The sequence below is a fragment of the Protopterus annectens genome, chromosome 8.part0 (genome assembly GCF_019279795.1).
Source record: "Protopterus annectens isolate FY-2018-M chromosome 8.part0, PAN1.0, whole genome shotgun sequence".
Taxonomy (NCBI): Eukaryota; Metazoa; Chordata; order Ceratodontiformes; family Protopteridae; genus Protopterus; species Protopterus annectens.
In genome coordinates this window covers 1778915424-1778927733 of record NC_056741.1, presented here as the reverse complement: position 1 = coordinate 1778927733, position 12310 = coordinate 1778915424, and the positions used below count along the sequence as shown (strand labels likewise).

The 12310-nt window shown below is 45.4% G+C and overlaps 1 protein-coding gene across 1 annotated transcript in view; it reads left to right on the top strand.

Annotated features, from left to right (window-relative positions):
- LOC122809635 (NAD(P)H dehydrogenase [quinone] 1-like) overlaps nucleotides 1-12310 on the top strand; it is a 363133-nt gene that overhangs the window by 180271 nt on the left and 170552 nt on the right. The window contains exon 3 of the mRNA XM_044081272.1: nucleotides 370-500. Within this exon, the coding sequence (XP_043937207.1) occupies nucleotides 370-500 (131 nt within the window). The remainder of the gene's footprint in view (nucleotides 1-369; nucleotides 501-12310) is intronic.

Here is a 12310-nt window from a genome sequence, read left to right as displayed (position 1 = left end):
GTGCCCTGTACCTCTACACTCATACTCCAGTTCAGCTACGTGTATATTCTGACTCAAAGATTACTGTATCTCTGATTAAGGGGAATTATCACAGGTAGTACAACCCTAATCTTAGCATGCATAGTTCACTACTTGCAGTTTTGTGATCACACTTTTCATTCATGCCTCTCAGTACTGCCATGAACCTCTGCTGATACATATCTTATGTCTGAATGTACTTGCCTTCATGTTGATTTCAGTTTGAGAACCATGACTTTGAGAGATTCAACAACTAAGTCTATTTCATGGATCCTAACTTTATCTTATCAATTCTGATTAAAAAAAATCATCCCTGATTTATTTATTTGATAGTGATTTGTTCTTTTTTAGGAAACCCAAAAAACCTTAATCACTTCAATTATTCATCTGAAACTATGGAAGCATGGAAGGAAGGCCGGCTTAGTGAAGACATTGTAGAAGAACAAAAAAAATTACTTTGTGCTGACCTTGTTGTATTCCAGGTAATTGGGTTTATTGTCTGTACTGTGTTTTCCTTCCATGCTCTTTGACACCTTTTCCCTAGCAGATTATAGAATTGGATGTAGATTTTAAGCAGTCTCATACAGCCAGTCTGATACTGAATTGAACAGTGTAGGCTGCTCTGTGTTACTATGGTGTACAATTTAGCTTGTCTGTAAGAATAATGGTCAGACTATGCAGGCTAAGTGGTCCTTATCTTTTGTTGCAATCTGTCTTTCAGTGTTAGTTTTATTGTACAGACTGCACCCGAGGTGATCTGGTTTTTAATTATTAAGCATGAGTGCTGACAAAGAAAGCTGGGTGGTTGGGAATGAGCTGCTGAAAGCTGACTCCCACATCCCAGGTGCAGGGGTTGGCGTACATCCCTTTAGTTGTGCTCCATCTTGCAGATGGTATGCTGGTTATCTTAAGGATTTGGGACAAGGTAAATGCAGCCTTCTAAAGAGTTTTCATACTCTAGATCAAAAGCAATGGGCTGAGGAAGCTCTCATTATTATCAGTAGGGCCTGATTTTGAAGGTGGAACTGTGCTTAATAGTGAACAGGTGAAGACGTTATGCTGCATACACAAATCCAAGTGAAGAGCCAAGGATTACACTATCACATCAGGGTCTAATTCATTTACTTCAATGGAGACAATTCATGAATGAGGTCTCTGGTCCTCTTTTCCTCCCTTAACAAGACAGAACCCAATTAAGGTTAGCAATTTGGGTACCTTGGTGCTGGAGAGTGGTGGTTCCTGTGAATTGGCAATGCCTGGAACACCAGTCTGGTCAAAATCTGTCTCTCAAGTTCCCTAACCTTCATCATTGTATCCATACAACTGGAAGTGGATGTGCTGTTGCATGGATTACATAGAATTTCCATGTTTTTGTTTGCTAAGCAACATAGAGGTGGTCACCTTCATGTCCCAAGCATTATTATGTCTATGTCAAAAGAAGGAGAGAAAATGTATTTGGAATATTGTTCATTACTAGCAATATTGTTAACTGCTAGAGACATAATTGTATATGGTGATTATATTTACAAGATATACTGCCTTAAAAACTTACTGCACCTTAACGTGATTAGAATTTTTTTGCTTTAAATTACTTAAGGTCAAGATAGCTGCCTGAAAAATATCCTTTCAGGAGTTTCCTAATATGTAAATTAAATGTAAGAAAATGATTTTTTTCAACTGAATATCAGAAATGAAGATTTGAATTCTGTCATAATAGCCATTTTTTCTCTGGATTTCAGGAAAAATATAGAATTTTTCTTTAATGTCTAATAGAAGTAATCAATGTACAGTCTCCAAAGATCTAACAGATTTCCTTCTAGGAATAAAGCTGAAATGTTGACTTGTAGTGATTGTACAGCAACAGTGCCAGGTGAAACACTTTACCACATACAGATTCTGAAGCAGATTTTGTGAATAAAAAAAATATTTAATTTCTTTTATGCCCCCGTTCAGCATCTTGGTACCATAGTAGATAATTTACAACTATCTTCAGTTTCTCAGCAACAGGAATTAAAACAGTTAATGACAGCAACACTAGTGGAATTTCCTTCAGTGAAATCACCTCATGCGTGTAGAATATTGCTTACACCAAGTATAAATGAAATATCCATTTCTCCTAAAACAAAATCAAAATCTATTTAAAAAGTGATCAAGAAAACTTGTTTCCTTTTCAGCACAAACAATTATGACCTGATTCCCTCCTTAGATATGTTGACTGATGAAAATCAAGCCAAATGCTCTTTAGTAGTTGATTTCAGATTGTTGAAACACAAATCTGCTAGTGAAATGCCCAAACAAGCCAGAAAGCCAAAGAGTTAGCGCTTTTACCCACAATTTAATACGTGAACTTCCTCGGAAACATTACATTGTAATCACCAGTTCCTTAAATAATTTACAATGCAGGAAATGACATCACATCCATCCAATTTATAAAAACAATGGGCAGGATTCACGAAGGCTTGCACGGAGTGTAAGAGACGTGTAACACTCCATGCAAGCCTCACGATCCAGGAACAGCCCTAAACTCCGTGTAAGAGACCAGCTAAAACGTTTCTTACACGGACTGGGTGTGGACATGCTAAATACCTCACTTGCAGCCGAAAGGTATGCAAATGAGGTATATTAGCGATCCATGAAGCAGAAACCAGCCCGTGTAAGAGACGTTTTAGCTGCAGAAATGTACTCAGTTGACAACTGAGTATGTTTCTGCAAAATTCACAACTGAGCCATGTCAGCTCCAAATAAAGGGTGCATATGTGTCAGGCAGCATGCCAATGGCCAAATATGTGGCCATTGGCAAGGTAACCTGATGCAAAAATAATAAACAAACAGGCTGCACTGTATAAAACATAAAACATATCCATAAAAATGAAGGTTATAAACCCACAAATGTGGGTTTTATGCAATACATGGAATGACAATGCAGGGGACCAGCAGACCAAAAACAACATGGCCACCGTGTAGTGGTTGCTAAGGGGGGAAGCTGAGTGTAAGACATGTAACTAAGCATTAGTAGGTAATCTCATGTAAATGAGGCTTAGGATACTGAATCTCACAGTTACATAGCAAATGAGCACAGTCTGAGTAGTGTAAGAGATACATAAGGGGGAGGAATACAGTAGGAGATAGGTGACATCACAGGGGGGAATGGTAGAAAGAAATGCAGTTCATTGGAGGTCAGTGTAACATGACAGATGACAGACACAGATCAGGGAAAGAGGAGTGCCACAAGATAAGTCTGGGAAAGTCAAGAAATGGAAGGTGCACACTGTTACTTACACTAAAGTTTCTTGCTGGGCGTGCATGCGCGCGTGTGCACGCCATGAAGCGTGAGTAGGGCAGTGTGTAAGGCAGACTGAGCATGTGGGAGCATGTTGGTAGATGTTTAACACTGTTTGCGCTGGTGTGCATGCATTTTAACCCAAATAAGACGATTGTAAACCGTGTAAGCATGTGTGCGCACATGTAAGCCACTGTGAGCGCGTTTTTGCTGGTATGCACGCTGCTCCCCCCTGAGGAAACAGAAAGGAAAAAGGAAGCAACAGAAGTAGTAGGAAGCTAGCAGGGAATACTGCTGGAGCTAGCAGGTGAAAACAATTAGAAGCAGGCAATTACACAGGCAGAATAGTAGCCCAGCCCAGCACTTAAAACTCTGCAAACAGCAGTGCAGGATGTTTCTCTCAAGAGACACTGCAAGTCAGGAGTAAGCTAAAAGTAGTGAAAATTGAAAAAGCTTCACTCAGAGCAGAAATGTTAGGGGCTGCCATAGCTGTCATAATGAGACATAGGCGACTTGCTGAGGGTGGTGACAATGCAGATGGTGCCAAACAACCCATAGTGAGGAGACGGAGAAGAGTGTACAGGCCCAGGGTCACCTACCACGGGTTACATGAGCTGGAGATAGTAGAGTGCTATAGAGTGGACAGAGAGCTCCTGCAGCAAATTGTTGAGCTGTGCAGGCCACGCCTCACACACAGAACCAACAGAGGGGAACCCATCCCAGTGGAAACCAAGGGATGTGTTGGCCTAAGAATACTAGCAACAGGTACCTTCCAGAGACCAACTGGTGATATGATGGGGATATCACAGGCATCAGCCTCCAGGGTACTGCACCAGTTCCTGGATGCCATGTCAGCACATGTCGGTGATCATGTATATTTCCCCAATGCCCGTGAGGTATTGGCCAGCAATATGCGTCTCTTCCAGCAAATAGCGGAATACCCTGAGGTACTGGGTGCAATAGACTGCACGCACATACGCATCAAAGCACCAGCCGGTGAGTGGGGTAGGGCCTACATTAACCGCAAGGGCTTCCCCTCCATCAACTGCCAGGTTGTGTGTGATGCTCAGGGCATAATAATGAATGTGTGTGCTGGCTGCCCTGGGAGTTACCATGATTCCCACATCTGGCATTTGATGCAGCTGTACCAGACATTTGCCAATGGGGACATCCCACACGGACACCTAGTGGGGGATGCAGGTTATGCACTGGAGCCGTGGCTGATGACACCCATCAGAAACGCACACACACCTGAAAAGGAATGCCATAATGAGGCACATGCACAAACACGTAATGTAATAGAGCGTGTGTTTGGGCTGCTCAAGTCACGGTTCCGGTGTCTGGACACATCTGGTGGAGCCTTGCAGTACACACCAACTACATGTACCCAAATTGTCATGGTATGTGCTATGCTACATAATATGATCTTGCGAAAACAGCTGCAGCAGGACCAGCATAGGGCTGGGCCAAACAGTCCCCCACCATTGCCAAGGCCATCACAGGCAGAGCGTGACTCAGAGGAGGAACAACCTGAGCCTGCCCCAGTAGGCAGAAGGAGGTGTGCCCAGTATGCCCTGGCCTTGGCAAAGAGGCAACGCATAGCACATACACTGGCTCAGTAGGGACCCTGGGAATGATACCCCCTCTGACTCACTCAGATAATAACAGGGATGCCTAAAATGACATGACCTGCTCACAAACATGTACAGGGAGTGTAATATGCGCATCCGACAGAGGCAGCCCTGCAGCACCACCTGAGACATGAATGCCATGTGTTAAGTAATGTAACACCATGTACTATATGCACACCTGAGGACCCTAACATCCACCCTCACCAAGCATGAAGCCACAAAATGATGATGGGATGATAAATAGCAATAACTGGCTGAAGTAATGCAGGTAGTCAAAGGGGAGCCAATGTGTTCCAGCCTGGGAAGACATGCGGAGCATGACATGATGCACCACCTGCCAGGGGTGGCGTGCACCTATCAGTCCAGGCCCCATGGATACTGGCAAAGGCTGGCAGTACCCACAGCATGCCCTGAATAGGTAAGTCTCAAAACACAAACCCACCTTCATAGCTACCACAAGGGATAGGAACCTAGATGTAATGCTACCCAATGCCAGAAGTCTAAACAGCAAGATGTGTGCAGTGTAAATGCACACAGTATGGAGAATGTAGATATCAGTCCTGTAATAGAAAACTGGGTCAAGGCTCACATCAGCACCCTAACACTACCAGGGCACACCTCATACTGTGCTGTACAGCCGCAAAACATGGAACAAGCTACAAAAGGAGGGTGACTAGCAATAAATGTCAAGGATAACCACACCCCATGTTGGTACCACAACAAGAAGCAGCATTGAATAGCCATGGTCAAATACCAATGGCTAAAACTGCCTCCCAGTATATAGCCTGCTGCAGACTACTGTCCTAATACCAGGAACTGCACCTGGCCTATGTTGGAATACATGAATATATCAAGCCCCCCAAACCACATTATAATGCTTGACTGAAAATACCCAGACATACACCGGGAGCATTATACTAGCACCAACACAGTCGGAGAAAAGTTCCCAGAATCCATAAACCAAAATGCCCAGGAACAACGTACCACTCCCACAAGAGGGGTAAGCATACTGGATGTGATAATCAGCAAAATGTGTACTGGATGGCAAGATGAGAAGTGTATCCCTTACTGGTAAGACCAGACCATAGAGTAATCACACTGGATATACACAGCCCGACCCCAGTCCCTGGCCAGAATACTACAGTGAAAAACATGTGTAAAGCATATATTGCACCCCTCCAAACCGATGTGGAATCCACGAAAGGCCCTGTGCAAGTGCAGAATATGGGACACACCACTGAACATGTTATACAGGCATTCCATGAACACAGCCAGGAATGCTTGGAGTATGCAATCACAAATAACAACAAGACACAATGCCATACACACAGGCATCTGGCATGCTGGACTCCAGCCATTACCAAACCATGCAAGAGAATGAGGAAGCTACCACATGATAGAGCAAACATAAAAAGGGAAGTAATCACTGATCAGTAGTATGGCAATAACATATGTCCACACATACAATCCACTAAGGCCAGCCACAACAAGTAGAATCTGTGAATCCAGAGGCAATGTGACACCTGTCCCAAGTACACAGACAACCACAACTCCCCCCAATAAATACAAATATATGTGATAAATGCAACCATGTATCCAGACCGGAGGCTGAGCTCCCCCAACTCAGTACTGTCAAAACTAGTCAGGAGGAGAAGGTAGCCACATACACCACAAACCCAGTCCCACATAGACCTACCACAACTGTAAACCCAACACATAAACACAGAAAAACATTCCTGGAGGCCCTAATTACAAACACACCAACAGAAGCCTCCAAAGCAGATCCCAAGCAACCACAACCTCCAAACATAGCACATGCAACACATAGTACACAAAGCTGGTGTGCCAAACAGTCACAGGCCAGAAGGAGAAACAACATGCCTGATACAGTTGTAATAGGTGTCTGTATAGGCAGACACACTGCTGTCCCACTCACCAGACTGAACAAGGGAAAGGGTACAGTAAGCTGCCTGTAGGCTGCCACAATATGCCACATAACACAAGTACGCAGGTCACCCCAAAGCAAGCAGAAATATGATGCCCTCAATGTCCATGCTGGTGTGAATGACCTGAGATGTACCTCCCTGGACTACATGAAAAGAGGCATGGATGATCTCTCTGAGTATGTACCCTAGACCGGTATGACACTGGCCATGTGCAGCATCCAACCCTCACCAAGAATGATGCCACAGTACAAACACAGAATGATCATCTTTAACAGGTGGCACAGTTACAGCTGTCAGTCCAAGAGGGTCTAATGTCTGTCTGCTTGAGATGTCATGCATGACAAGCCATGCTGCTGGTCCAGGGATGGCTTGCACCTGTTACCCCTGTGCGTCTGGATACTGGATAAGGCCTTTGCCACCTCCATAGAGCCGTATGTAGACAAGGCCAAAAGGACTATCCACCACCCTAGAAAACATAAGTGGTAAGAAACATAAGGGTAATGCTGCCCAATGCCAGATGTGTAAACTGCAATATGCATGCCCCTAAGGCACTTCCCAGTATGGAGAACATCGATGTCTGTGCAGTGACAGAAGCCTGCTGCAAGCCTAGTGATAGCACTCCAGCACTACCAGGTTATACCACATATCATGCGTTATGGCCCCAACACCTGGACCAAAACATCAAAGGAGGAGGAGTATCCATATGCAGCACAGACACCCATACAGCCAGGTAACTGACAATGCACAAAGCAGTGGAGACCACCCATGTGCACCTAAGTGTAGTCAAAACTGCTGTACAGTCTATAGCATGCGACAGACCACACTCTCACACACAAGAACTCCACCCAGACATCCTGAAGACACTGGACAGTATAAATGTCCCACCAAATACCAGACAAGGTACTCATAAATTACCACATAGGTGGTAAACCATTATGTATGCAAGGAGTAATCAGGGACCTAGGGACACAAGTCGACAGTAATCTGTCATGTGACACACACAATGCCAATGTGGCTAGGAAGATTGTCGATATTGGACACCGTATCATGAAAGGATTCACATCTACATCAACAGAGGTCACTGTGCCTCTGTACTGTTCCCTTATCACACCCATAATCTAGTACAATGACTCATATGGGATGTACCGTACGTGACACCTGCAGCGGTTCGGAAGACCTCAAAGGTACCCCACCAAGAGGATAAAGGGTGTCAAATATATGTCATATGCTGCCTGGCTGTAGACACCCCAGCTGAATGCAGTGACCGACTGCCTACACAGAGGCATTGTATGTCTGTTGTACAAGGCCATGTCCAACACAGGAGTAATGGACATGCTCCACCACAGGAAATCAAAGCCATTGGAGCTGTGACAGTGACAGATGTCAGCCTCAACACATAATGAAATAGGATGTGCTGGAGGGATAGATACATAACCCAGAGGCTCCCCACACCCAGAAACAGGATCCCAATCCATGTTAGGCAGAGCCCCTCACTGACAGCCCTCAACAGGAATAATGCCAAGTGGATGGATGATCGTACATGTATACTGGGGGTCTTCACTGTGTCACGACCAGACAGAGGCACAGTAGAAAATCATAAATGGCCATAATAGTCACATAGCAAGGGGCGGCGAAAGACACACACACTCTGGCTTGGCTTACTAATGCCCTAGGGTGGATAGCCTAGTATGAACCCATAAACCTATGAAGATACAAATTGTACAGGACACTAAGGAGAATCACAAGGCTTACTTAACTGATGGTAGGAACCATGTTGGGAATCCACAGATATGCTTCGAATCACACAGATATTACAAACAACATACCAAACACACACACATATTGCCAACATACGACCTGACAGGTGCAGTGCAAACCCCCCCCCCAGAATGCAAAATATCTATCCCAGCAGACTGCTGGTCCCCTGACAGTGCAGATGCTGAGGTAACAGCCATCATCTGCAAAGCAAAACACACAGCAGCAAAGGTATGTGATGGTGTCCTGGGCTGAGGCCAACATGGACTCCAAGAATAATGGAATGCCAAATCACACTACTGCCCAATGTCAGCCTTACCACAGGATATGTACCCAAAGAGCAGTGTACAACAACAGTGGTCCTTCACAACAAAGGTGTTGCCTGAATGAATACTGCAAACTACCACCCCAGGATCCTGACAAGCTTGGTCTGCACAGCTATGGAAAGGATCAGTATGTACCGCAGACATAAAGCTATCGTGGACCTACTGATACTGGACCCTACACAGTGTGGCTGTCGTAACTGCAGATCCTGCCCCTAAACATGTTTGACCCATTTGAAGCAGTCATTAAGGTCATTGATGAGGGCAATGTGGTCCACACAGTGTAGCTGGACCGTGCATATGCTTCTAGACAATACCCTACGAGTTCAGTATGGATATGTTCACCAGCTTAAATATATACCCCTATGTCAGTAGAGGGGTTGCAAACCAGACCGAGGACAGAACTGACATGGTCAGACATGCTGCATCCATGTCAGACTACAAAGCAGATATGAGTGGCATCCCACAAGGCTTGGTCCTGGGCCCCCCCCCCGTTCTGTATATATGTCCCAAAGGTATAGGCCAACATGGAAGGACTGTGACTGAACACGTATGCAGAGGAGTACAAACAGCCCACCATATCCGACCCCCAGCTGACACAAGCAACCCACAAAAGGGCCACCTACAAACAGACAACTGGAGCCATAGCCATGTCAGAAAGCTAATTGCAGAACTGTGGATAGGCAACCACCGTGGATATACAGTAAGTGCCCACAAATTACCACACAGGTGCTAACCCATTACGTACCTAACATGTAATGAGGGAACTGGGGACACAAGGTGATAGATATCCTGCACTGGACAAACATGTGGCTGTAGTGTTTGCAGAAACATACCCTATACCCACCCAATCATGAAGGTTGTCAGATGTAGATAAGGGGAGGTCACTGTGGCTCTGCAGTCATCCTTCATCAGCATCACAATTGACTACAATAGCCCCTGTGGGATATACCTCAGCAGACACCTCCATCAACTGTAAAGTCCACAACAGTACCCCACCAGGAGTAGCAAAGAGCATGAACAGATGCCATGTGTTGCCTGAGTAAACAAACTGCAGCCCCACACACTGCCATACTGCCCAGCTACAGGCAAGCTGTGCCTGATGTCGAACCTGGAATCAATGAACATGCTGCACCTTGTACAATCTGAATGGCAGTGAGCTATGCACATGAGAGACCTGAACCCCAGCACTGACATACATAGGACAAGCTGTACAGAATGATCCATAACACAAAAGGCACCCCCACTCTTGAGTAGACTCCCGGTACAGGTTAGCCAGCGAGTCACCTATCGACACCCCTCAAGAGGAATCCTGATGAGTGGATGGGAGATGGTAGGTTAGCCCTGGGTATCACTGTTATGTCAGAGGTAGACGGAGGCACAGTATACCAACCATGACATATGTCATGGCAAACTCCAGTTACAATGTGTGTCGAAGGACAAACACACCCTGTGACTAGCATCAGAAATGGCCTAGGGAACATCGCTAGTGTTTGCCAATGTCCACCTATGTTGTGGAATACACTACCAATGTTGGACGAGCCTGGTGTAGGTAGTCCATATCTGAACATAATGCAACATGGTCATATGTGCACAACTGGCCCCTACACAGTCTGTTGTGCACACTATGAAGATGTCAAGCAGTGATAGGACTAAAGCCCAGGATACTGTCCACCACAGTGAAAGTACTGAACCAGTACACTATACGGTACTACAGTGTTAGGTCATTATGAAAGTATGTTGACAACTGTCTGCAAAGTATCCCATGCAATCCCTGCAGGCACAGTATAATCCCTGTTGTGGCAGACATGAAGCAGTTGGCCAGTTAGTACACAACATGATACCCAACACACAACCATAAACGTGAGATATTGTTGAATTCACACACACCCAAATATGTGGTGGACTTCAGAGTGCAACATATGGAAAGCTCACACTGGGCATGCTCGCACTTTGATAAATGAGGCATATGTCAGACAACATGCCATGGAAAGGCTGAACTGGGCATGCTCACACATTTAGGCCATATCTCCATTTAGCAGTTGGCCACACATATCTGGTATTTGTACGTGTCATTCCAGGAACCAACCACAACACAGCAATCTGCCCAGTGCACACAGTAAATGACTACAGAGACATAAGTGATATAGTGGATCGCCGTCATATGCAAACATCTTCCACAGATACACAAGTTGGTCATAGGAACAGGGAATGCTATGGCAATAAAGACCTGCAAACAGTAGAACAGCACAACAAATATTGTGCATCTGACAATTGAACATATGGGTGTAGAGGTCAATACTAGGCTTGTTGCCCTAGGGAATGACAGCTCAGCCAGAGTGTACTTGGCATCTGCATCCCCAGTACAGTAGGCTACTGTGCCACTGTAAAGTAGGTCACATAAGGCAACGTGTGAGGCTAGTGAGCTGTGCCTCTGTCAAGCAGGGGCACAGTGGAGATCCCAGGGTTTGAATGTGCTAAGCCACAGCCATGTTGTTGGTGTGTGCTGGAAGAGGGTTGCAGAGGATCCCTAACAGTAAGTGGTCGTCAGTAACAGACTGAGGGGAGCCCTATCTGCATTGTCTGGAAAATTCCACTGTCAACACTGTGTTGTGATGATTATGTGGGAATGAAGTGTCGTGCCGGAACTGTTCAAAGATGTCCTCCCTCTGTGGGCTACAGCTCTGCAATGTATTAGCTCACTCTGTCTGTTGGATGGCTCATATATGGCTGGAGTACACCTGACAGTTGTCTTGTTGTGGAGCAGTCATGGGTATATATGGGATAGCATGATCAATGCAAACCGTACACATGCTCATAGAATGCAATTGTCAAGGATTATGCTGAGTGGCCAGTATAGGTTAGCATGGGTCCGTTGAAGTCAGCCACCCCAGTCTTCACAAGTGTAGAGTCTGCTTGTGCTAAATACAGTTTGTGTGCAGTGACAACCTTGCCTGGGGGTGGGGATGGGATATGGATGTCCAGGGAAAGGTGGGTATGGTCAGATATCAACAATGGTGGTTTACCTCTGGTGTGGAACAGTGAGTACCCATGTTGCAGATGGACAGGTGCAATATGTACTCCCCCATGTGGCTGTGGTGTGTGGTTCTGCCATAGCACATGGACCCACAAATTGTAGTGGCTGTAGGGTAAAGTGGTAGAGGCCTGAGTAGTTCTCACACACAATATGCCTGTACCTGATGTTAACAACTGGAATGGTGTATGTGAACACCTGCATATCCCGGCACTGTTCCCAGGGAAGCTAAGTGTGTGTCCTGGATGTGGGTGTGGTGTTCTAGACTGGTTGTGTTGTGTGTTAGCATGATCAATGCAAACCGTACACATGCTCATAGAATG